At 37.9% G+C, this 25,636-nt stretch overlaps 2 protein-coding genes across 3 annotated transcripts; one reads left to right on the top strand and one right to left on the bottom strand.

Annotated features, from left to right (window-relative positions):
* The first annotated feature begins 2,066 nt into the window (after positions 1-2,066).
* On the top strand, positions 2,067-4,786 carry LOC103130548 (septin-2-like). Its single transcript, XM_007541963.2, has one exon. It carries the CDS (start codon positions 2,082-2,084, stop codon positions 3,690-3,692), a length of 1,611 nt encoding a protein of 536 aa, XP_007542025.1. The 5' UTR covers positions 2,067-2,081; the 3' UTR covers positions 3,693-4,786.
* A 10,819-nt stretch (positions 4,787-15,605) lies between these two features.
* LOC103130557 (septin-2-like) lies at positions 15,606-24,438 on the bottom strand. 2 transcript variants are annotated; one of them, XM_016666009.1, is made up of 3 exons: positions 24,375-24,438; positions 23,949-24,010; positions 15,606-17,786 (listed from the first exon to the last, which is right to left on the bottom strand). In XM_016666009.1, exons 2-3 carry the CDS (start codon positions 23,957-23,959, stop codon positions 16,232-16,234), a joined length of 1,566 nt encoding a protein of 521 aa, XP_016521495.1. In that variant the 5' UTR covers positions 23,960-24,010; positions 24,375-24,438; the 3' UTR covers positions 15,606-16,231. The 2 variants fall into 2 exon arrangements, with proteins under 2 accessions (XP_016521495.1, XP_007542038.1); XM_007541976.2 differs by lacking the exon at positions 15,606-17,786 and adding an exon at positions 18,718-20,803.
* Positions 24,439-25,636: the final 1,198 nt, after the last annotated feature.

Raw genomic sequence — 25,636 nt, 5'->3', positions numbered from 1 at the left:
GTGTGTGTGTGTGTGTGTGTAGTTAAACCGAGATTATTACCCTCCTCCATGAAATTTTAAGTTTTTCTGTTAAGTTTTGCTCTTAAGCAGGTCATTGACTTTTCAATACCGCTTTTCCAAACATTGTAGTTTTATTTTGGATGCTTGTCAAAATTATCAGCTCTGCTGATGCTAACAGTCAATTGTGTATCCTTTTTTTCTGGGTAAGAGCATGCTGTCATTTATAGTAGTTTGTATGAAGTCTTTACTGCCTCTCCTGAGGAATCCCAGCCCGTTCTTCTTTGGCAAATTGGTAACACTTTATTTGAAGCGATGTGCATAAGACTGACAAGATGCTGTCATAAACGTGCAGGAGTCTTCATGGATATTTTTGAGTGTTTTCATGAAATGTCATTCCATAAATAATGACACTCTTAATGCATAGCTGACATTGTTTAAAATATCTTTATTATATTGGCCAAGACAAATCGTCTTTGTCAAACAGCCGTATGCTGTGAAACGCAGATGTGCAACAATGTTTAAGAATCTACAGATTTTTCTAACCAACTGAAAATAGCAGTAAAAAATATAGCAATGTAACATTACCGTCTATAAAATAGTTTCAAATCAACAACTTTATAAACAAACTTGAAAAACCAGACCAGTTCAAAGACCAGAGACTTGACTGAACTGTCTTTTGCTCAAAGACGTGAGCATCGTTATTCTTTTGTCATGCTTTAATGAAGCGTCCTCATTGGTGCCATTTCCTTGCAGTCTATGACATCACAGTGCTTGATCTGAAGATCTTTTCCAAGCAGATATCTTAGTTTGCTCTTGTTTGTGCTCTAGCTAACACTAAAAAAGTTACCTGAGTAACCGGTGACAGCTGAAACCAATTACACCCAGAAAAAGTTGTAAAATCTTTATAACTTTTTGATACGTACTTGAGTGCGTATCAAAGTGCACAAAGTGTACATGTGCTCACCAAATGAACAAGAAGCTTTTCTTATCAAACTTGTGTAACTAGTTCTATTACTAAAATAAACTTTCTAATACCAAAGTGGTGAAGTACTCCTGTATCCTTCATAACATGTCTCCAACTCTAGTCCTCAAGATCTAATGTCCTGCAGGTTTTAGATGCATCCCTGCTGCAAAACAGTTCTCACAATGGCTCAGCTTCGTGCTGAGACATTGGAGAAGAAACTCAAGGTTAAAAAAAGCTCTTTCCAGTGCACAGGAACTGATGCTGGCAGTGGATCTCATAAATGCAGTTAATACTTTTAGAAGTGGGGAAGTGTTTTTCTTAAGAGTCACTTTCACAGAGTAATCTGATCTATACCAATCTTAATCAATGGCATCTGTTCTGTGTTTTCATGGCTTCTACTTTACAAATACGACCATAAATTATAAAATATTTTATAGCAGAAAATCTTTGTCAACCACTGAATTGGTATATTTAGCATCAAGTTAATCAGCAAATGTAAAAGTAACATATGCTTCAACTGAAAAAGAGCCACATTTATGTAGGGTACTCAATGTCCTCTAAAGCAAAATCTGCACCAACCATAAATATTTCTATGATTATAATTAAGCCCAAAATCATTCACACCATTAACAGATTAAGATTCAGTATTATTTTCATTCAACCAGGAACTTTGTTTTCAGAGAAAATGAGACAGGGTTTTTATAAGCAACAGTTGAAAAGACGTGCATTTTGGAAAACAATTATCTATGTTTATTTTTCTTCCACTGAAACAAATGCATTGAAAAAGTTATCCATAATAATATATGGGAAAATCATTGGCATTGCAGTAAAACCATTCCTCCAACAGTTGAGCAACTCTCTGCATCTTGCTCCTTGCGATGGTTTATCTTTGTGTTGAGTTTCAAGTCTTTTAGGATGGATGGCCTCTTTGCCACCACACCAAACTTTATCTTACTCCATATTCGGGTCAGGACTAGGACTTAACCATTTCAGGACATTATGACTTCCTTTCAGAAAAAACTGTTGGTCAAATTAAAAGATTAAACCTAAATCTGCCAGGGGTATGAATAATTTTGAGCCTATTATCTACACATCTTAAATCTTCAAAGGGTAAATTATGGATTTCTTCTACAGGAATTTCTCCACCAAATACAAGGAGGTCATCTCTAAAAGTCTTCTGATCCAACCAGGATCTCCTGCTATCTACCAGCTAAAGCTAAAAAAAGAGGAGCTTGGACCTCTGACAAAAGTAACATTCGGTAAAAAAAACATCAGCAAGATAAACAAAACCATCTTGCTTGTTGGAGAAACAGGGGCTGGAAAATCAACCCTGATCAACACTATGGTGAACTACGCCATGGGAGTTAAGTGGGAGGATAAAATCTGGTTTCAGATTGTAGAGGAGGACGGGAGGAGTCAGTCTGACAGTCAGACATCAGATGTGATCGTGTACGAGATGTTTGGTTTTGAAGGTAAAACTATGCCGTTCTCCCTCACCATCATCGATACTCCTGGATTTGGAGACACCAGAGGGATTGAAAAGGATGCAATCGTCAGTCACAGATTGTTTGACTTGTTTCGATCAGAAGATGGAGTTCATGAGATTCATGCAGTGGGTTTGGTGATGAAGGCTACAGATAATCGTGTTAATGACAGACTATCATATGTCCTGAACTCAGTGATGTCTCTTTTTGGAAGAAACCTAGAGAACAACATTGTTGCTCTCCTCACTCACTCAGATGGTCAGAGACCCAGAAATGCCATTGAAGCCCTTGAACAAACAAAAATTAAATGTGCCAAAAATGAAAAGAACCAGCCTGTTTACTTTCTGTTTGATAACTGTCAGAATGAAGACCGAACAGAAGAAGAAGACGCAGAATTCCTGCAAATGGCAGACAGAATTTCAGACAAAGGAATGAGAGCACTCACAGAATTCCTGGAAAAAACTGGACCTAAAAGACTGATGACCACTGCTGAAGTTTTGAATGAGCGCATCAGCCTGATAGCCTCTCTCCAAAACCTTCAAGACAGAATCCAGCTGACTGAACAGAAACAGAAAGAAATCAATGCAATCCTAGAAGCCATAAGGAAACATTCAGAGGAGATGAGGAGGAATAAAAACTTCACTGTAGAAATTACAGAAATCTACAAGGTGAAGGAACCTACGAAAGGTAAAAAGTTGATGAGGCTTAGTTTTTTTGAAAAAGCTATGTGCTGCACAGTCTGTGAGGAAAACTGTCACTATCCTGGATGTACTCTTGTTCCGAGTCCACAACACTGTGAGGTCATGAAAAAAGGCCGCTGCACTGTCTGCACTGGGAAGTGTCCTGCATCGGCTCATGTAAGAGAGGCCTGGAGATACGTCAACAAGACCAGAAGAGTTCAGTGGACTCTGAAAGCTATGGAAGAGAAGTATATGAAGAACAAGACAGATTGTGAGAAGAAGTTAAGCCTTTTAAAACACCTGGAAAAGGACATGAAGGACCTTTCAACAGAGAAGTCCCAACTTGTTGATGAAGCCTTCAAACATGTTGTCAGACTGGAGCAGATCGCCCTGAAGGTTGATTCAGTTTCTACATTTTTGTACTTGGACTTTCTGATTGAGAAGCTGGAAGAAAAAGGAGATAGAGCGAAGGTGCAGAAACTAGAGGAGATGAAGAGCAGACAGGATGAAGGAACTAAGTTAGCACTGCAGTATGTGTGGGGTAAAGTAACAGACACAATGTAATGAACATAAGAGAAACACTAAGACACCTCGCACACCAATACACAACTCTGGTCAAAATAAATGTGAAGGCTGCTGTGGCTGTATTTGGTCAATTTTCATCTGAAGTGAAAAACATAAGAATTATTTTAAAATGTATAAAAAATGTCACTGGTGACAACGATACTTATGAGAATCATTTAACCACAAGCATTAGCAAACACTATAAATGACCAAGCTTTAACAATGGATTATTTGTTGTATTTATATCTATTTGTCAAAAATGCCCAAATTAGTTAGGTGAACAATGTGGGTTCACTGAAACCAGCATTATGCCAATCCAAATGTATGCTAAGTCTTGATAATTAGCACAATGTAGCATCAGATACATTAGCTCAGGTACCTTTTAAAGGATCTGGGCTTAACAGATGCCAAATAAAGAGTGCTAAATTACAAGTGCAAAAAACTGCATATGCAGTTAGTGGGTGTGTTGCACACCATCTACAAAGATACTACCCAGCTGATTGCAGATGCAGAAGTAGTGCAGACTACCCGGTTGAAATGAGAATTTTCTGTGTGCTACTGGCAGAATGGCCATGAGAGAAAAATTAACTTGAAAGACATGAAGTTGAAGATATATTTGTAGAAGTAGATAACTGTTGATTGCATTGAAACTATTAAACTTTCAAGCTTGCTAAAGGTATTTGTACTACACTGGGTCTGATCAGGTGAACCAGCTCAGAACTTATTAGAAAGCTTTTAAAAATGAAGCTTTTAAAAGTGTGGGACTCATGGTAATCAGAAAGGGATTGAATTAATTGACATAGGTACTTGTTTCATATATTTATTTTGTGAATAAAACACTTTCATATAAAAATATGAAAACCAAATCTATGAAGAGAATAGTGCTGTGTGAGGACATCTTTGTTCTTAGCACAGCAGGAAACACATAAAGTGGTAATGTCTGGAATTACTTATTGCTTGCTTGCATTTATAAACATTGTATTCAATTTTCTTGTTTGTACTATGGACAGCTTTGGCTTGTTAACTGAGAATATTTAAGATGAATTTGTGAAAAATATGTTTCTTTGACTGTGAATAAAGGAATCCGTACTCGATTGTTTGTATTTGTTTCTTACTGGTACACTATTTCAAAGTAAATGCTATATTTACAGAATATTTAATATAGTCTATTCGATCTAAAACACACATGAAATGATAGTTGTTCCAGTAAATCAACACCAACTCCAATCAATAAGATTCAAAATAAAGTCAAACATAAATAATTTAAGGGTTGTTTAGTTTGAAAAGGTGTAAGCTGAAGCTAGTCAGCTTGTATATGATTTTCATTACAAATAAATCAATTCTATTCTTCATCCCTTTAGATTAATAAATATTACCAGAATATGCAGGATTAACAATTAAATTCAAACCGAAGAAAAAAAAAAAAACAAGGCAGAAACATTAAAAAGTAAATTGTCATAAAGAAGATTTAAATTGTCAAATATTCAATTCTCTTTGTAGCTTTTTCTCATATATTATGCTGGATATTATGCTCCCAATAGTGCATATGTGGGCAGAAGAGCCATTAAACCACAATAATTGTTTTCACATCCTAGAAGAGAAAAAATATAAATAATATTTTTTTAGATTATCTGGAACAATCTCTATTTTAATAGCAAAGTAAATGGTTGAGACCAATATATAAATAACTTCATGGTTAAGCTTAGCCTGGTAAAAACCAGCCTCTTTATTCAATGCATTACTTTGTTTAGAGGGTCTCAGCTACTGAGAAATGATTGCTTCCTGGAGATGTTGACTCTGTTGAAGTTTTAAATTTTACCCAGTTCGACACTAAGACACTAATTGCAAAGAGATGAGTGCTGATCCAAACTAGGTATTTGTAATGTTGATTCAATATTTGAAAGTGTGTCCAAGATGGCCTGAAAGGCTGCCTTCACTTCCTCCACTGACATTGCTAAAACTACATGCACACTACAATTCTACAATGTTGCAGAAAATCAACATCATTGTTCACAACCTGCAATTCTGTTCGCTGATTGGGTCAGTAGGAAGGCAATGGCCAGGTTAGATTAAATATCTTTCTGGAGAGTGATATAAAGTTTGAGACTGACCAGAAATTTGGATGTGATCAAGACAAAACTATATGCTTGATGTTAAACAAGTGGTAAAAATAGGGGAAGTTCTAGTAATAAGCAAGCAGAGAGCAACGTCAGAGGTCTGGATTAATTGGTTTAATCGAGCTCTGACACAATGTCAATGTGGCTATATTCTAATCTGCAGAATACTTTCACAGGTTGGATTTTGTCTCAAACCTGTACGCAATAATACCTCCCTTTAGATTAAATTGCTTTTAAATCAACTTTGCAATATCAGAAACGTAAGTAAGTTAGTTTTATTGATTAAACTTCAGACATTTAGTTCATTAAGGAAACATGTACAAAAGGTTAAAGGTCCTTTGAGAAAGTCTGTGCTTTTTCTTTTGCAGGATCGAGAATCCCACTCTGACAAAACTGATTTCCACTAGTGACTTAATCTCCTCAGGACATCCAAACATCTATCAGCTGAAAACAGAAACAAAGAAGTTTGGAGCTCTGTCCAAAGTGACTTTTGGTACAAAAGACACTAAGCAGATTAATAAAACCATCTTACTTGTTGGTGAAACAGGGTCAGGAAAATCCTCTTTGGTCAATGTTATTTTCAACCATGTAATGGGAGTTCAGTTTGAGGATGGGGTCTGGTTTCAGATCGTAGATAGACAAGAAGGTGAAACACCCGATGTGATCATATATGAGATCTGTAATTCTGAAGGTAAAATTCTGCCCTATTCGATCACCATCATTGATACTCCTGGATATGGAAACACCAAAGGAATCAAGCACGATGACATGGTCATTGACAGGATGCGCAAATTGTTTGAGACAGAAAATGGTGTTCATGTACTTCATGCAGTAGGTCTGGTGATGAAGGCAACTGATAACAGACTAAGTGACAGATTGATGTACATCTTTGATTCGGTGATGTCTCTGTTTGGAAACGACATGGAGAAAAACATTGTGGCTCTCATCACTCACTCAAATGGGAGAACACCTAAAAATCCCCTTCAAGCTATTGAAGCTGCAAACCTCAGATGTGCAAAACATGAAAACAATCAACCAGTTTATTTCTTGTTCAACAACCAGCAGAATGAAGACCGCACAGACGAAGCAGAGTACTGTAAAGTAGCTGATAGAATATCAGAGAAAGGAATGCGAGAGTTTACAGCCTTTGTTGAAAATAGTTCACCTCAAAAGCTGAAAATAACAACTGAAGTGATGAATGAACGCATCAGACTGACAGCCTGCATCCAAAACCTGCTGGAGAGAATCAGACTGACTGAACAGAAGCAGACAGAAATCAAACAGATTCATGAAGGACTGAAGATGCATGAAGGAGAGATGAAGGGAAAAGAGGCAGACATTGTAACTATAGATGAGACCTACAAAGATAAAGAACCTATCAAAGGCGGACTGAAGTGGCTCATCTTCTATCAAGGAGCTGTGACCTGTCCTGTCTGTGAGGAAAACTGTCACAAAGATGGATGCACCAAGACCTGGCTCCCTGAGCTCTGTGAGGTGATGAGAGGAGGCCGCTGCACCGTTTGTTCCAAAAAGTGTCCTGCATCAGTTCATGTTAAAGGAAAGTGGATATATGTGAACAAAACAAGGACAGTTAAGAAGACAATACAACAGGTGAAACTTGGCTGTGAAAATAAAACAAAGTTTGAGAACCAGAAACATCTTCTGGAAAATCTCAAAAAGGAAATGCAGCAACTTTTGGAAGAAAAATTCAAACTTGTGGATGAGGCCTACCAACATGTCATCAGACTGGAGCAGATTGCTCTCAAAGTTGATTCAGTGTCCATTAATGTCCACTTGGACCTCCTGATTGAGAAGACAAAAGAAAAGGGAGACACAAGGAAAGTCCAGAAACTGGAGGAAATTAAGAGAAAAGTGGATGAAGGAACCAAAGCAGCACTAAGATACAAAAATGCTTCTCAAGTATAGATTATAATGAGAAATAAATCAGTGAAAACATTCACTGGAAACATTAAAAAATTTAACACACTGATTCAGAAATGTTCATAATATATTACCTTCAATATGTGGTGGAGGGATTATTTTAAATCAATGTTTAGTATAGTCCAAAAATATATGCCTGTAGGTAAAGTTTAAAGATTGAGATAAAATACAAAATTTTTTAAGTCAGAAGTACGTTTTTGTTTTTTTGTATTGTTTTTCATATAACATTGTTTGATGTAAAATCTGCTGATTAGATTACAGAAATTAAACAAATGTTACAAAATATGCTTAAAAATATATGCTAGCATAGCACTAAGCATATCTAAACGACTTGATGTTCATACTGAAAATTATCACACTGACTCCCAAAATGTGATACACACACACACACACACACACACACACACACACACACACACCATACTATATATACTTACTGAATACATATTTTAAAACCATTAGAAATAATTTACTTTTTTGAATCCAGCTGATTCACATTTTGTTTATTGTGGGTTTTTGGAGTCGTTGAATAAAATCTCTGTGTAACAAAACTGTTTAATGTGTCTGTACTAGATTATCACCTAGTCGAATGTGGTCAGGTAAATAGTAACTACCTTGCATACGTATAGCTCCTTATTTATAGCTCCTTATCTATACACATTCACCCATTCACACACACATTCAGGTGTCCATTTCAAAGCTATCAATGGTTGATAATTGAGGAATCTCCTGAATGAGCCAACCCAAAGGAAATCCTGATGAAAATATTAGATATGTCTTAAAACTGGATATACATTTACAAAATGCAATGTGAAAGAATTATCAGAAGAAATATAAAATCCTCCACATAATGTTAATGAAGAAATTGGCTTTATTGTTCCAGCTTCCTGACAGACTTTGAGATATGATTTAGAATATCTAACTGGGCTGCACAGTGGTCAGTTGGTAGCACCTCCTGGGTTGGAGTCCCAGCCTGCAGCTCGCATGTTCTCTGTGAATGCACGGGTTCTCTCCGAGTCACAGCCACAGTCCAAAAACATCTATGTTCTTGTGAATTTGTATGCATGGTTATTTATACTGTCTTTCTCTGTGGTGCCCTGTGATGGACTGGCGACCTTTTCAGGGTGCACCCCACCTCTTGTCCACTGACTGTTGGAGGTAGGCACCAGCAGTCCTGATGAACCTGACTGTAGCGCAGTGCTTCTCAATTCCGGTCCTCAGGCCCCCCTGCCCTGCATGTTTTAGATGTTTCCCTTCAACCACACACCTGGATTGAATCTGTGGGTGATTAACAGGCTTTTGCAGGACTTGATGGTCATGCAGTCATTTGAATCAGCTGTTCTGGAATAGAGGCTCATCTAAAACATGCAGAGCAGGGGGGGGGCCTGAGGACTGGAATTGAGAAGCACTGCTGTAGTGTTAGATAATGAATGATAAAGGATAAATCTAACTACTAGCTTTAGTGTGTTACTACAAGGCGGTGCTAAAACATACCTATAAAGAACAAGACATTATATATTAAAAACTACTGAACACAAAAACAAGAAAATATATCAAAGCTAGGTTTTTATAGTCCCAAGCTTTCAGAAGTGGGATGCCCCAAACCCCTTTGTATCAGCTCTGACAGGTCCTTTCTGAGCACTGAATGTCATGATCCGTGTTTTTCTGTAGTTATTTTGAGATTTTATGTGTTTAGTCCTGTTCCCCTGAGTCTGTCCTGTTAGCCCTTGATTGTTCCCAGGTGTGTCTTGTTTCCTTGATTACCCCGTGTGTATTTATATCTACCTGTTGTCTCTGTCTCTTGTCGGGTCCTTGTCTAATGTTGTTTGTTGTACGTCTTCCGCCTAACTCTCCAGTCGTACTGTATGAAGTCCTGGTTAGCCTTAGCTGCTGCATTCAGTCACCAAGTTGTCAGTTGCTACCAGTTATTAGCTGTGTGCTATTGTTCCTGCTGTGCTGCCAGACTGGACTGTTTAGAGCAACATTCATCATTAAATTCATCATCATCACCATAATCTGGGTCTCAGCGTTTATCCTCACCACTTTATGACACTGAGTTTCTGCTGATCATAAGAAATTAAATATTTTTGTTTGGAGGTTTAAGAGCAAACAGTGTGACAGACTGATGACCTGTCCAGGGTGACCCCGCCTCTCACCCAGAACGATAGCTGGAGAGGCACCAGCAACCCTCCCAAACCCATGAGGGACAAGGGTGTTAGAAAATGGATGGATGGATGATTTAAGAGCAAACACATGGATAGCAAGAACACATAAGTGCCATATTTAAACAAGTCATGGCATGAAGTATTTTTAGACTTTGTTTTATCCTTTAAACTATTAAAGTTAAAATCCACTTTACAACTGAATAACTGACATTTCCCAAAAGCAATGTGTTTGTCTTGGATGGAAGCAGACAAAATTTGTTGGAGGCTTGGTTTTGGGCCTTGGGTGGGGTGGTGTCATTCCTACAGTCATCCACTAGAGGGAGTCCTGGAGCTGCTGTTCACTGGAGGGCAGATCTGCTGATCGGATGCACCTGCTGTCTATCAGGCTCATCTACCAGACAATATAAAGAAGAGCAACTTCCAAAAAATGTTGAAGATTGACCTAAAAATCATCATAACAAGAATATTCAAAAATTCTACTCTTGTTAAATATGTAAATGAGATTAAAAGTCCTGACTGGACATTAGGGGAATTTCAGGTATTTGATGAATAATATTCTGAACAAACATGGGCCTGGAAAGAAGTTATCAGTGTGTGAATTCCACATACCAGTCATATGATGACTGGCAAAGACAAGCCTCCAGGATCCTGTTTATAAAGCAGGGTGAACAAGTTCTGAGTAGAAGATTTATACTCTGAATAAACCTACCCAGCTCTGTTACACTCAGGGTTTTCAGTTTCTGAACAAGAGATATTAACTAGGTAACTCAATTCTGGATCAAGTCACCACTGAATTAAGTGCTTCCTTACAAGTTTCCACCAGAGGGGGCCATAGGACTGGTTCCTGGAGGATGGATCTCTACAGGTATGCCTTTGTGCACGTACAAATCATCAGCAGAATATCAGGACATGGCTTCCAATTCCTTGTTGCTTGAGTATTGAGCCTTGTGGTAAGTCTCCTGCAGTCTCTTGTGATCTTGCTGACTAATTTGTGAAGCTTTGCTGATTCCCTGACTTTTCAGGAGCTTCCCTTGATTATCTCCTCATGTGGAAACCTTCCCTGGGTGAATCTCTGGAACCCTCCACCAGTGAAACACTAACCTTCCAGATATTCTGCTCCACAGCTCGCAACATTCAAGCTCCAGAGACTTGCTTCCTCTGTGCAACCTGTCCACCGCCCAACCTGTCCCAATAAACATCATCATCCTTCAGGCACACTTAACTCATGGTTCTCACCCCAGATTCCCTCACTCGCTCCATTGGCTCTCATCATCTTCAACCCAAATTCCCCAGTTCAAATCTGATGTTGGCCAAATTCTGTATACAGATTTTACAAGTGACTTACCATCAGTGCTAAGCAAAGCGGTCATCTCAGTGTTTGATGACACTACAGTATATGACTTAATGAATATACTTTATTAATCCCCAGGGGAAAATTCACAGCAAAGTCTATCAGTGAAATTAAAACTGACTTTGAATAAAAGCTTGAATGTATATCTCACTGTACATTGAAGCTCCCAAATTGAAGTTTTTGCTTGAGAAATGTTTCTAACATTTAAATATTTCTAAAACAATGACAATTGTAATTGGCACAAATGATTCTCTAGAAGACGGCAAGTGGGAAGCAGTGTTGCCTATCAGCTAGTGTTACCAGAGGAGTGTCGGCATATGGTGATGGTTCAGCTTCATGATCATATGGGCCACCTTGGGATCGAGAGGACATTGGACTTGATTCGTTCCCGTTTTTTTTGGCCACGAATGTCCACTGACGTTTACAACAAAATCAAAACCTGTGAACGATGTGTAAAAAGGAAAACCTTACCAGAACGGGCTGCACCTCTCGTTAACATCAAGACTTCAAGACCTCTAGAGCTAGTGTGCATGGACTTCCTGTCTCTGGAGCCAGACCGCAGAGTGAAAGATATTCTTGTGATTACAGATCACTTCACAAAATATGCTGTTGCTGTTCCAACACCAAATCAGAAAGCTCGAACTGTTGCTAAATGCTTGTGGGAAAATTTTTTTGTCCACTATGGCATTCCAGAGAGGCTACACAGTGACCAAGGACCGGATTTTGAGTCCCGTACCATCAAAGAACTGTGTGATATTGCTGGCATCCATAAAGGAAGGACAACTCCTTATCACCCCAGAGGTAACCCTGTGGAAAGATTCAATCGTACATTGCTTAACATGCTAGGGACATTAAGTGAGCAGAATAAATCTCGATGGAAAGATTTTGTAAAACCCCTTGTTCACGCATACAATTGCACTAAAAATGATGTCACTGGGTTTTCTCCATACGAACTAATGTTTGGTCGCCAACCTCGTCTTCCCATAGATGTGGCTTTTGGGTTACCACTGGAAGAGGACACCTCCACCTCTCACCTGCAGTATGTCCAGAGACTGAAAACGCATCTGCAAGACAGCCATCAGTTGGCTGCGGAAAACTCAGAAAAGGTGATGTCCCGCAATAAGACCTCTTTTGATCGGCATATCACCACTTCTGAACTTGCCGTAGGCGACAGGGTCCTTGTTAGAAATGTCCGACTGAGAGGAAAGCACAAATTGGCTGACAAATGGGAACCTGACATATATGTAGTGGTAAAGAGGGCTGGCAACCTCCCTGTTTACACTGTAAAACCAGAGAACCAGGATAAACCTCTCAGAACACTCCATCGTGATCTTTTGTTGCCTTGTAATTACCTAGCTGAACAGAGTCCTGTAAAAAACTTGCCTGTGAAGAGGAAAAAGCACCTGCCTGTGACCTTACCTGACCCTGATAATGAAGATGCATCAGAAGATGAGATCATCTCACCTCTATATGATCCTTCTTCCTTCGAGCCTGTAAAATTCATCACTGTTGTTAATTCACCAGTACCTCCTGTCCAGCAGTTTGTTCCACCTGCAGACCTACCTGAAGTTCCTGATCAGCCCCCATCCTCTGCTGCAGAAGAGGAGGAGGATTTGGAACAGGAACTCCCATTTGTCACAGAGGAACCAAGGGAATTTCAACCTGTGGACAGAGAGGCAGTAAACATCAGTTCAAAAACTAATGATTCTGCAGGAGATGCTGCTGGAGATCCTGCTGCTGAGGGAGGTCCTGAGCCTGTCACTCCAGAGCCCTCCGCCAATAACATGGAACCAGAAGTGGACTTAATTGTTCAAACAGAACCGTCAAGCCCAGAAACAGAATCAAGTCCCGAAACAGAACCATCAAGCTCCGTAACAGAACCATCGAGCCCCGAATCAGAACCATCTTTGCGGAGGTCAACCCGAGCACGAAGACCACCAGAACGTTTACAGTACTCCCAACTCGGTCACCCGCTGTTGAAGAGTATCCAGTTGTTGTTTCATGGACTGACCACTGCATTTACACATGCTCTTGAAGGGACTGAGGATGATGAACACATGACTGTTCCTGGTATTATCCAGCCAGCCATCCAGACTCAACCTGGTCCATGTACGGGGACGTGCATGGGATCAGGGGGGGAACATGTAACCCACGTGACCGCCACGCCCCAACCACCTTCCCTTTAAGCCGTCCCTTTAACAGCTGGGACCCTCATGTGTATTTCCGGGTTTCCACTGTGCTGCTGTTCACTGTTGGTTGTGGCGGCGGTTGTTGATAAAACAATCTCAAATCTCCAACTCGACTCATCGCTGAACAAATTCATCCCTAAAACTCGAGGATCTGCGGTGAGTTAAGTACCATCTGAACTTGACGTTGTATCAGCAATACTAGCGCCACTAATATATCCGCTGCAATACTCACCAGGTTGGGCTTTGTTGATGCCTGGTTTACCTTCTGATGAGAACAAGTAACATCCACTTCCTCAGACAATCCGTTACTCGACGGTGAGTAAATATTCATCCATATATGATGGGGCGTTATTTCCGCTGTGCGCCGCCAGTTAGCATTAGCTACCAACTCGACAATCAGTTGCCTGCATGAGTTCAGTCCACTTACTAATTATTTACTTAATAAAAAGTCACATTGTTGAAGCCGAATTAAAGGCCACACCTTTAATATTTAAAGGCTTCTCTTTCAACTTGAGATTTGATTATTTTTCGTGATTTCTTTGTTTATTGTTGTATTCCATGCTGGTGCATCAATGAAGTCTGGTACCTAATATGATTTTGTTTGTAGCTACTTTGATCAATCACATTCTTAAAGTGATTGATTTGATTTATTATTAGCTGTTCGTAGCGACTGCTAATTACCTTGAGACATTTTGAACTAGAATTATGAAGTGCACTTTTCTTAAGTTTTTTTTCTTCTCATTTTTATAAAATGTGAAGTGGTTGTCAATACATAGCAGTATGTATTTGTTTTTTTTTCCCATTTAGCTTATATAAATATAACATTTATATATGAACTTAATGTATGTTTTCTGGCCTTTTAGGTCAGGTTTTTTTTCTCCCCCTTCATCGACTCGCTTGATGACGGAGGATGGCGAGCTATCCACACACCACCTGGTGGTAGGAAAACCAAAAGACACTCTCCACACAGGAAAACCAAAAGACACTCTCCACACAGGAAAACCAAAAGACACTCTCCACACAGGAAAACCAAACGACACTTTCCATACAGGAAACAAAATAAACTCTAAGGGAGTATCTAAAGGAAAAGAACAATTCTCCCGTTGCTCTTGGACTTTTGAACTACGCTTGGTTTTGAAGTATTATTGATTATTTCTTTGTTGGTTTGTTTTTTCCCCGTCCTTGTTTCTTTTGAACAGTTTATTTTTGTTTAGTTTTTGCTGTCAGTATTATTAATTATTATTATTATTATTATTATTATTATTATTTCCACTGCAATAAATAGCAGTATAAACAAAGCTCTTTGCATCAGTTGCATCAATTATCCACCCAATCATGACTCCATGCCGTACCTATTTCTGATTTTATAAAGTGGTTAACACTAAGCCTTGCAGTCAGACCTGCGCATTTAATAAGAGCGTTACACAAACCTTAATTAGATTTCCACATAAAGGATATATCTGTTTAACAAATAGAGGAGGTGAGGGTCTGTGGAATACAGTAGACTTTCCTAGAATAAACATCCTGCAAGTGGTCTCTAAAATGGGTAGTAGTTTGTTATTAAAGGATATTCAGAATATGTAACTACATAAACAGCGTCATGTCATTCAAACTCTATTGTTTCAGTTAAATTATTGCTTTGTTGTTTGGTCCAATACATCATTTTATATCTTCCTCTATGCTTAATTGTCTGTGACTGTAAGCCGTCAGACAACATTTGTGATGCCCTCAGGCTGCCGGAGTTCCAGCTGGATCTGAAGGACAATGAGCTGGGGTCGTCAGGAGAGGAGCTGTGTCAAAGTTGTGCACAAATAACAGTTTGGTGAGTAAAACCATCTAAAGATGGCTTTAATAGCAACTCATTTCCACCAAAAACAACAGAATTTCTCAGCAGTGATCTGATGAAATGGACAATTATTGTTAAATACCGTTTGACAATTTACAGAGAGGACCCTGAGATGTTTATTACTCAGCATCTGAATCCAGCAAGAGTCAAAAAAAATGACTGATTTTCAAGAACGATAATGGATCAGTGAGATTTTTGTTCATGATTTTTACTGTTAATTGTAGCCAACACCAAAATCCTAGCTGAAGGCAATGCTGTTATCTCCTCTTTAACAGGGATCAAGAAGAAGTGCTCCACCAGTTAGTCAAGATGTTTGTTTGACATTTATTCATCTAGTTTGGTTGACAACTCATGTTCAGGCGTAGAGTCAAGAAAAACATAAACACAAATACCTATTTACTATAGCAACAGTAAATAATGAACATGAGCTAATATCAGGCAATAAACAAGTACTGAAAAACAAAAAAACTGACAGGTCACATGAGAAATATGATTTAAAAACAAAATATTTCTCTGAGATTTTGAGTGAATTTTGCTCCTGACATTAATTTTGTTGCGTAGTGTGTGTGTGTGTGTGTGTGTGTGTGTGTGTGTGTGTGTGTGTGTGTGTGTGTGAGATGAAACTACTAAGTGAATGGAAGTCAATACAATGTCCTAACCTGGGCAGAAATACAAACTTGTGTGAGTTAAGATCTCTTAATCAAAATGTCAAAAAATAAAATCGAATACATGAAATATACTTTTGAAAAACTAAACTAGTATTTTCATCTCAATTTTTTTATTTACGGTACATTTATTACTTATATTACCATATCACTGCATATGTATGCAGTAGTGTATTAAGAATCATTTCTGAATAAGTGTTAAACTTTTTAATGTTTACAGTGAAGATATCTGATTCTATTTCTGAGATTTATTTCACATCATAAACTATGTTAGAGAAACTTGTTTGTATCTTAGTGCTGCTTTGGTTCCTTCATCCACTTTTCTCTTAATTTCCTCCAGTTTCTGGACTTTCCTTGTGTCTCCCTTTTCTTTTGTCTTCTCAATCAGGAGGTCCAAGTGGACATTAATGGACACTGAATCAACTTTGAGAGCAATCTGCTCCAGTCTGATGACATGTTGGTAGGCCTCATCCACAAGTTTGAATTTTTCTTCCAAAAGTTGCTGCATTTCCTTTTCATTGTTTTCCAGAAGATGTTTCTGGTTCTCAAACTTTGTTTTATTTTCACAGTCATGTTTCATCTTTGGCATTATCTTCTGAACTCTCCTTGTTTTGTTGACATATATCCACTGTTCTTTAACATGAACTGATGCAGGACACTTTTTGGAACAAACGGTGCAGCGGCCTCCTCTCATCACCTCACAGAGCTCAGGGAGCCAGGTCTTGGTGCATCCATCTTTGTGACAGTTTTCCTTACAGACAGGACAGGTCACAGCTCCTTGATAGAAGATGAGCCACTTCTGTCCACCTTTGATAGGTTCTTTAGTAACATAGGGTTCGTCGACATGTATAGTGACCTCTTTTCCCTTCATCTCTCCTTCATGCATCTTCAGTCCTTCATGAATCTGTTTGATTTCTGTCTGCTTCTGTTCAGTCAGTCTGATTCTCTCCAGCAGGTTTTGGATGCAGGCTGTCAGTCTGATGCGTTCATTCATCACTTCAGTTGTTATTTTCAGCTTTTGAGGTGAACTATTTTCAACAAAGGCTGTAAACTCTCGCATTCCTTTCTCTGATATTCTATCAGCTACTTTACAGTACTCTGCTTCGTCTGTGCGGTCTTCATTCTGCTGGTTGTTGAACAAGAAATAAACTGGTTGATTGTTTTTATTTTTTGCACATCTGAGGTTTGCAGCTTCAATAGCTTGAAGGGGATTTTTAGGTGTTCTCCCATTTGAGTGAGTGATGAGAGCCACAATGTTTTTCTCCATGTCGTTTCCAAACAGAGACATCACCGAATCAAAGATGTACATCAATCTGTCACTTAGTCTGTTATCAGTTGCCTTCATCACCAGACCTACTGCATGAAGTATGTGAACACCGTTTTCTGTCTCAAACAATTTGCGCATCCTTTCAGTGACTATGTCATCGTGCTTGATTCCTTTGGTGTTTCCATATCCAGGAGTATCAATGATGGTGATCGAATAGGGCAGAATTTTACCTTCAGAATTACAGATCTCATATATGATCACATCGGGTGTTTCACCTTCTTGTCTATCTACGATCTGAAACCAGACCCCATCCTCAAACTGAACTCCCATTACATGGTTGAAAATAACATTGACCAAAGAGGATTTTCCTGACCCTGTTTCACCAACAAGTAAGATGGTTTTATTAATCTGCTTAGTGTCTTTTGTACCAAAAGTCACTTTGGACAGAGCTCCAAACTTCTTTGTTTCTGTTTTCAGCTGATAGATGTTTGGATGTCCTGAGGAGATTAAGTCACTAGTGGAAATCAGTTTTGTCAGAGTGGGATTCTCGATCCTGCAAAAGAAAAAGCACAGACTTGCTCAAAGGACCTTTGATCTTTGGTACATATAGGTAAAGTATTTCTGATAGAGTTTAATGGGAGATATTATTTACTGTGTCAGAGACAAAATCCAAATAATTCAAAGGCTATTCAGGAAGATATTTTTTTCCTAAAGTACTTAAAATGTTAGTCTTGACCATCTTCTTTGCTAATACACCACAGGGAACATGCCAGTTCAGCTAAACAAATGCATTCCTATTATTTTCTTCTAAAATGTGAAATGTGTTGTCCTTGTTATTTAATAATTTCTCTGTCCACCCATGTACCAACTGGTTTCTCAAGATTAAAGCATTTTGTTCTGTATGCTATAACTATAACTACCTTGATGTAATATAACCCTAAGAAAGCAATGCCCATTATCCAATGAAGATTCCTTTATTCAAAGCCAAAGAAAGACAAGTTCACTTTAACAAGCCAAAGTCAATTGTACGACCAATAAAATTGATTACAATAATTTTCTATCATTTTAACACCTTGCTTTAATGCATTCAACAGTTCTTATATTCCATTAAATAACACATCAGATCTTTTCATATTGAGTTTTTTTTTACTGTAATCCATTAAGTCTAGGTATTCCAAGGGGAAAAGCTACTAGAAAATATATTAAGTAATTAAAATTTGTATATTTACAGAAATAAAGTAGGTTCACTTTATGTGTTAAGGAAACAATTTCCTTATGTTGTAAAAACTCAACTTACACTTTTAAGGTGTAGTCATTTATTGTCCATTTGGAAAGTATTGCAAGCTCTTCACTTTTTCCACGTTGTTACACCATTTGTTCAAAATATTAGTTTATTTATTCAAAATTCTACACAAATGCCCCATCAATAGAATTTGGACATTTTTTTAAGGTTTTAGTGGCTCTAGTGACCTTTATTTGATAGTTGACAGGAAAGAGGATAATGAGAGAAGGGGAAGACATGCGGCAAAGGTCACCAGGCCAGGAATTGAACCTACGACGGCCATGTCAAGAACCAAGGCTTCCACAGGCGGGTTGTGCTTAACCGCTGCACCACCAAAGCACACCCCTGAAGTTGGACATTTTTTAAGTGTTGTAAATGTATTCATATTAGAAAACCAAGGAATCACATTTACATAAGTATTCACAGCTTTTGGTAAACACAAAGTGTATTAAATACTTTCTGTATACACTGTACAATACTTATGAGCTGCTACATATGGAGGGTTTGATAGTATTGTTTGAATTATTGTTAAGCAATTTATAATAGTATCTCTGCCTCCAAATGTATTTTTGCACATTTCAAAATGATTCTCTACACATTAGAAGACCAAATACAGCCACAGCAGCCTTCACATTTATTTTGACCAGAGTTGTGTATTGGTGTGCGAGGTGTCTTAGTGTTTCTCTTATGTTCATTACATTGTGTCTGTTACTTTACCCCACACATACTGCAGTGCTAACTTAGTTCCTTCATCCTGTCTGCTCTTCATCTCCTCTAGTTTCTGCACCTTCGCTCTATCTCCTTTTTCTTTCAGCTTCTCAATCAGAAAGTCCAAGTACAAAAATGTAGAAACTGAATCAACCTTCAGGGCGATCTCCTCCAGTCTGACAACATGTTTGAAGGCTTCATCAACAAGTTGGGACTTCTCTGTTGAAAGGTCCTTCATGTCCTTTTCCAGGTGTTTTAAAAGGCTTAACTTCTTCTCACAATCTGTCTTGTTCTTCATATACTTCTCTTCCATAGCTTTCAGAGTCCACTGAACTCTTCTGGTCTTGTTGACGTATCTCCAGGCCTCTCTTACATGAGCCGATGCAGGACACTTCCCAGTGCAGACAGTGCAGCGTCCTTTTTTCATGACCTCGCAGTGTTGTGGACTCGGAGCCAGAGTACATCCAGGATAGTGACAGTTTTCCTCACAGATTGTGCAGCACATAGCTTTTTCAAAAAAACTAAGCCTCATTAGCTTTTTACTTTTCGTAGGTTCCTTCACCTTGTAGATTTCTGTAATTTCTACAGTGAAGTTTTTATTCCTCCTCATCTCCTCTGAATGTTTCTCTAGAGCCTCTTGGATTGCATTAATCTCCATCTGTTTCTGTTCAGTCAGCTGGATTCTGTCTTGAAGGTTTTGGAGAGAGGCTATCAGGCTGATGCGCTCATTCAAAACTTCAGCAGTGGTCATCAGTCTTTTAGGTCCAGTTTTTTCCAGGAATTCTGTGAGTGCTCTCATTCCTTTGTCTGAAATTCTGTCTGCCATTTGCAGGAATTCTGCGTCTTCTTCTTCTGTTCGGTCTTCATTCTGACAGTTATCAAACAGAAAGTAAACAGGCTGGTTCTTTTCATTTTTGGCACATTTAATTTTTGTTTGTTCAAGGGCTTCAATGGCATTTCTGGGTCTCTGACCATCTGAGTGAGTGAGGAGAGCAACAATGTTGTTCTCTAGGTTTCTTCCAAAAAGAGACATCACTGAGTTCAGGACATATGATAGTCTGTCATTAACACGATTATCTGTAGCCTTCATCACCAAACCCACTGCATGAATCTCATGAACTCCATCTTCTGATCGAAACAAGTCAAACAATCTGTGACTGACGATTGCATCCTTTTCAATCCCTCTGGTGTCTCCAAATCCAGGAGTATCGATGATGGTGAGGGAGAACGGCATAGTTTTACCTTCAAAACCAAACATCTCGTACACGATCACATCTGATGTCTGACTGTCAGACTGACTCCTCCCGTCCTCCTCTACAATCTGAAACCAGATTTTATCCTCCCACTTAACTCCCATGGCGTAGTTCACCATAGTGTTGATCAGGGTTGATTTTCCAGCCCCTGTTTCTCCAACAAGCAAGATGGTTTTGTTTATCTTGCTGATGTTTTTTTTACCAAGAGTGATTCGAGTCAGGGGTCCGAGCTTTGTTTTTTCTAGGTTTAGCTGGTAGATAGCAGGAGATCCTGAATAGACCTGATGACTTTTAGAGATGATGTTCTTGTATTCGTGAGAGACATTCCTGCAGAAAAAATCCATAATTTACCCTTTAAAGATGTAAGATGTGTAGATATTGGGGTTTTATTTCATGCAGAAATAATCTGGTAGGCCCAAAATTGTTCATACCCCTGGCAGATTTAGGTTTGACGTAACCTTTTAATTTGACCAACAGGTTTCTTCTGATTAGAAGTCATAATAATCAGGAGTGGTCTAGTCAGATTCCTAACCTGAATATAAACGGTAAGAATATTATAGGAAACATGCAGCAAGTTGCTTCACTGTTAAAAGGGTTTGACTGCCAAAATGCCAATAAGGATATTTTCATTTATTGTTTAGAAGGGCATGGATAACTTTTGACGTGCATTTATTTTAATAAAACATAACTAAAAATGAGATATTTGTTGTACTCTTTTCTCACAGACCCACCTCATTTCCTCTCAGAAACAAACTTCTTGGTTGAATGAAAATAATTTAAAATCTAAATCTGCCAAGGCTGTGAATCATTTTTGGTTGAATTCAAATGACAGAAATTTATTGTGCCCACAGATTTTTTTAAGAGACTCAATAGATTAGGTACCAAAAAGAAATTTGCATCTTTTTTGTTGATTAATTTTATTCAAATTTCCTATTTTATTAATTTCCTCATAACATTTTTTCTGCTTCATAAAAGGTTTTATAATTCTTGATTGCTTGAGGCAAAACATTCGGTAGCTGCCTGGCACCTCAGGAGACATGTTCTGTTCTGTATGGCCTAAATGCTTCAGTGGCTCTGAGCAAGATCTTCTGTTGGTTTCCTACTTATGTGCTAATTTATAAACTGTTATAAGCTGAAAAGTTCAATAAAGTAGGGCATTTTGGCATTCTTGTTGACACTGGAAGCAATGGCTTAAATGTAACCTTTAAGACTATTTTAAATTTGATTGTCCTCAAGGTATCTGCAGACCTACCCACTCCTACCTCAGTACTCTGGATCTTGTGCTGGCATATGGAACTGAATGTAACAGCATTTCCTTTACCGTCTCTTCATTTATTAATATTTGAGATTAATCTATGGTAGATCTTGACGATCGGTTCAATCATAAGACAATGCTGTTACAACAGTTGAAGAATTTGTTCCATTTTAAATTTCCTCATTATCTCAGAACCACCAGCAGATGGCAGCAGTTTCATTTCTGCTGTTTCACAAGTTGATATTTTTGTTTACAGTTTTACACCCTGGTATGGCACTAAATCAACAAACCCTTTTGACAAAGAAGATAATTATCCAAAGGTGGATCCACCTAACGGTGACTGATAAAATAAGCCAACTAGTTGACAAGTATGAATGAGCATATAATTAATTTTGTTGCATCTTATACAGCAGCTCAGCTCACATTTATGTTGGCTTCATTATTTTTGTACATAATGAAGCACAAAGTTTTTTTGTTCCATAAAAATCTCACCAGATTTGAGTACAAAAAAATCTTTCAATAAAACACTTAAAATGTAAATATGTGGGTGCTGTGGTGGTTGAGGAGTGAAGCACAACATGGAGACCTTTACCGCATGTCTTCCCTCTCTGTCATTACCCACTTTCCTTTCAGAACTTTCAAATAAAGGCCACTAAAGCCAAAAAACCTTAAAAAATGTAAATATGTGTGGGCGCAGCAATGGCCCAGGGGTAAAGCATGAGACCCAAATACAGAGGCCGTGGTCCTCGCTGAGGCCATCACAGGTTCGAGTCTCAGCCTGTTGACCTTTGCTGCATGTTTCCCTTGCCCTCACAACTTGCATTCCTGTTTGACCACTCTCAAATGAAAGTCACCAAGCTAACTCATCAAAGAGAAAGGCAGGGGACAACCCTGAGCTGACCTGAAGGTAATGGTCTAAACAGTTTGTGTCCAGGATGTGTGGGGTCTGCAGAGATGCTAAATGCCCTTTTCCTGATGCTTGACTTGTCCTAGATGGAGGGAAGGTCAGCCCTGATTAGCGTCTCTGCAGACCTTATTGTTTGTTGCAGTCTGGACATGTCTGGTTTTGTGGATGAGCCTAAACCACACAACGTCTTCTGTGCTAATACGCTTTAAAATGAAAAAACAAGGAGCTGCACACTGATTTTCTCCTCAAAGTGAAAAACTGATGAAACTCTAGTGCCTGAAGTAGCTAAAGTGTATCCTGAACTGAACAGCACATCCCAAATATGACATTATTTATGTTGATTCAGTTATGTTGGATGAACAACTGTTAGCGGTCTGCTTTGTTAAGCTACAAAATTAGTAGCTGGGCTTAATACGACTCAAAATCACAATTTTGGGAACACACTGGCAGACAACATTGCCAGCCAGATCCAGTGAAATGAGCAGAAAACATTTGCTATACTATGTTGAAATGAAATAATTTTCAAATTAATGTGGTTTGAGTTTTTTTCACTCATAGTTTCAGTCAATGCATTTATTTGTTTCATGGTGAAACAGCAACCTCAATTAGGTGAGAGGCCATTAGACTATTATTTAAAACATGGGAAAGTCAACCGAGAATTTGCTTTACCCATTTTTGATCATAAAAACAGTTTGCTTAATTTGCAGAATTCCTAAATTAGTTGACCTTACTATGAGTGTGTTTGCCTTATAGATAAAGAGAATATGCAAAGAACATAATAAAAAGTTATTGAATAAGTTGATCTGTGAAGTTGGCACAAAGGTGGTCAGAAACTAGAAGAATCTGGCTATCTTTATTGCATCAAGATAAGTATCCTGCAGACATTTACATCGTCTGACTCCTACTAACACCTGCTATGGTACTGTCTGAGACTAATGTTGCAAAGTCCAAAATCTAGATCCCATCTGAGACTTTAAAGTTTTACTTATCTGTTTTAAATTAAAGAGCTTTTCTTTGTTAAGCAGGCTATGCACATGGTTGGCAAAGCTAGAATTAATTCCCCTTTTGACTAATGGATAAGGTTGTGCACAAAAAGCTACAGGATGAATGTTTTCACCAACATTTTTCTAAATTTACAGAAGTTGAATTTTTCTCTTATTTTTCATATATTTTTTCTTATTTTCCTTTTACTACACATAAACAATAAGTTAACATTTGAAATATGCTACAAATTTTAAAACTTTTCCATGATTTGATCAGTTCAAATTTAAACTATTTGTAAAACAATAATAATAAATGTTCCTACTTACATTCTTTGCATGATGATGAAGTTGTGATGTTAACTCCAGTGAGGTTGAAACAGGTTTTGTGACTAACAAAAGACAAATAGCAAAGTTATCATTATTGCTGTTATTGCTCAAATTTTATTTTTATGTTTGAATGTAGTTAACGTCATGTGTTAGGCACGTTGTATATAACTTACCAGAACTAATCTCTTAAAAAGTAATTATTGTGCAATATTTAGGAAATAATTATAATTGCGAAGTACAACTGCCATAAGGGGACATCTTTGTTGTATTTTCAACTCATGTAACTCCCTAAATTCATGTTCTACTAATTGTTAAACAGTTGTTTAATTTAAGTAATTATTTAAAAATGTGAACATAAAAAGTAAATGTCTCAGTTTATAATCTAACCTTCAAAATTCAGGTTCTAACATTAGGAGGTTTTCCTACCTGTGTAGTCAGTTACACAGCTACTCTTCACAATACTCAATGAGGCTGTCAGGCAGGAAGAGTAAAGAGAAATCAGCATCCAGAGTTTTATACTCTGTAAGAGGGGGAGGAAACTCCAGTCACATGATTTCACTGGATCTTTACTTGTTCAACAATTGCCTCTGAACTAAGCTCTTGTTACATTGTCTAACTGATGAAGTCTCTGCTAAACTAAGTCCAGTGTCTCATTCTTCATAATTTGGTTTTATTTCCAAATTATAAAACCATATAATTTGATTTAATGCCATCAATAAGTGAAATAAACATTGAAATTTCAATTTATTTCAAGTTTCTGGTTTTACGTTTAAGTGCCTTTGATTTTAATATAAAACATAACATTTGATTTATTTTTTTATGACAGCTTTCATAGATTTCTCAAGACAAACACCTAAATATTAAAGAATCAAACACTGGGAGCCTCATTTCCACCTTCACTATGTCAATTTAAGAGTATCATACATTTAGTATGTACTGTCCCTGTTATACCAACAAGTATTTTAAACTTTTAGAACAATCGACTGTCTCCTGTCAGTTGAGGATGGTGCTGCAAGTCTGGGAAACTGAGTGAAAGTTTAGATTTATTTTCCATAGCAATTTGTTTTATTTCATAATAAATGCTAAATTACAACAAATATGTGGCTCAGCAGGAGTTTTTTTCTTACACTGGAACAAAATGTTATCACTTCAGGAAACTGACATGTTTTCATAGCAGCTTTATAGATTTCACCCTCATTGCTTTGGTTTGGTTTCATTCACAGCCACTGATGTGAATCAGCTGTTATGGTTGGTGTAGGTTGTGATAAGATAGAGCATTTTAAAATGCACAGCATGCATGGTATCCAGTTTATCTTTTGGACATTCAACCTTTTGTTATGTATTGACCAACTGTTATCTGAATAAAGATCTTGAAGCCTTGGACTACAGTTCATGATTCATTGTGATATATTTTATTTGTGGTTAATATTTGTTAGAAGTCTAGTTTGCTTTATTGTAACAAATATTGGAAAAATATTTATTGAAGTACAAGGATGTGTAAAGACACCTTACAATAAAATATGTTTTATGTCCTGTGATTTCAGCATATACCTAGGTGTTCAGAACATCTTTAGGTTTTGTACTCTGCGATACACATATTTCAAAAACTGTTTTTATGGTGAATAAGACAAGCCAACATGCTGACAAGTTCAAGAGTATTTGGAAGGTGAGGTTTCATTACATTAGGA

Source organism: Poecilia formosa, unplaced genomic scaffold (genome assembly GCF_000485575.1).
Source record: "Poecilia formosa unplaced genomic scaffold, Poecilia_formosa-5.1.2 Scaffold646, whole genome shotgun sequence".
NCBI lineage: Eukaryota > Metazoa > Chordata > Actinopteri > Cyprinodontiformes > Poeciliidae > Poecilia > Poecilia formosa.
Note: the sequence above shows the minus strand (reverse complement) of the source record. Positions and strands in the feature narration are given on the sequence as shown.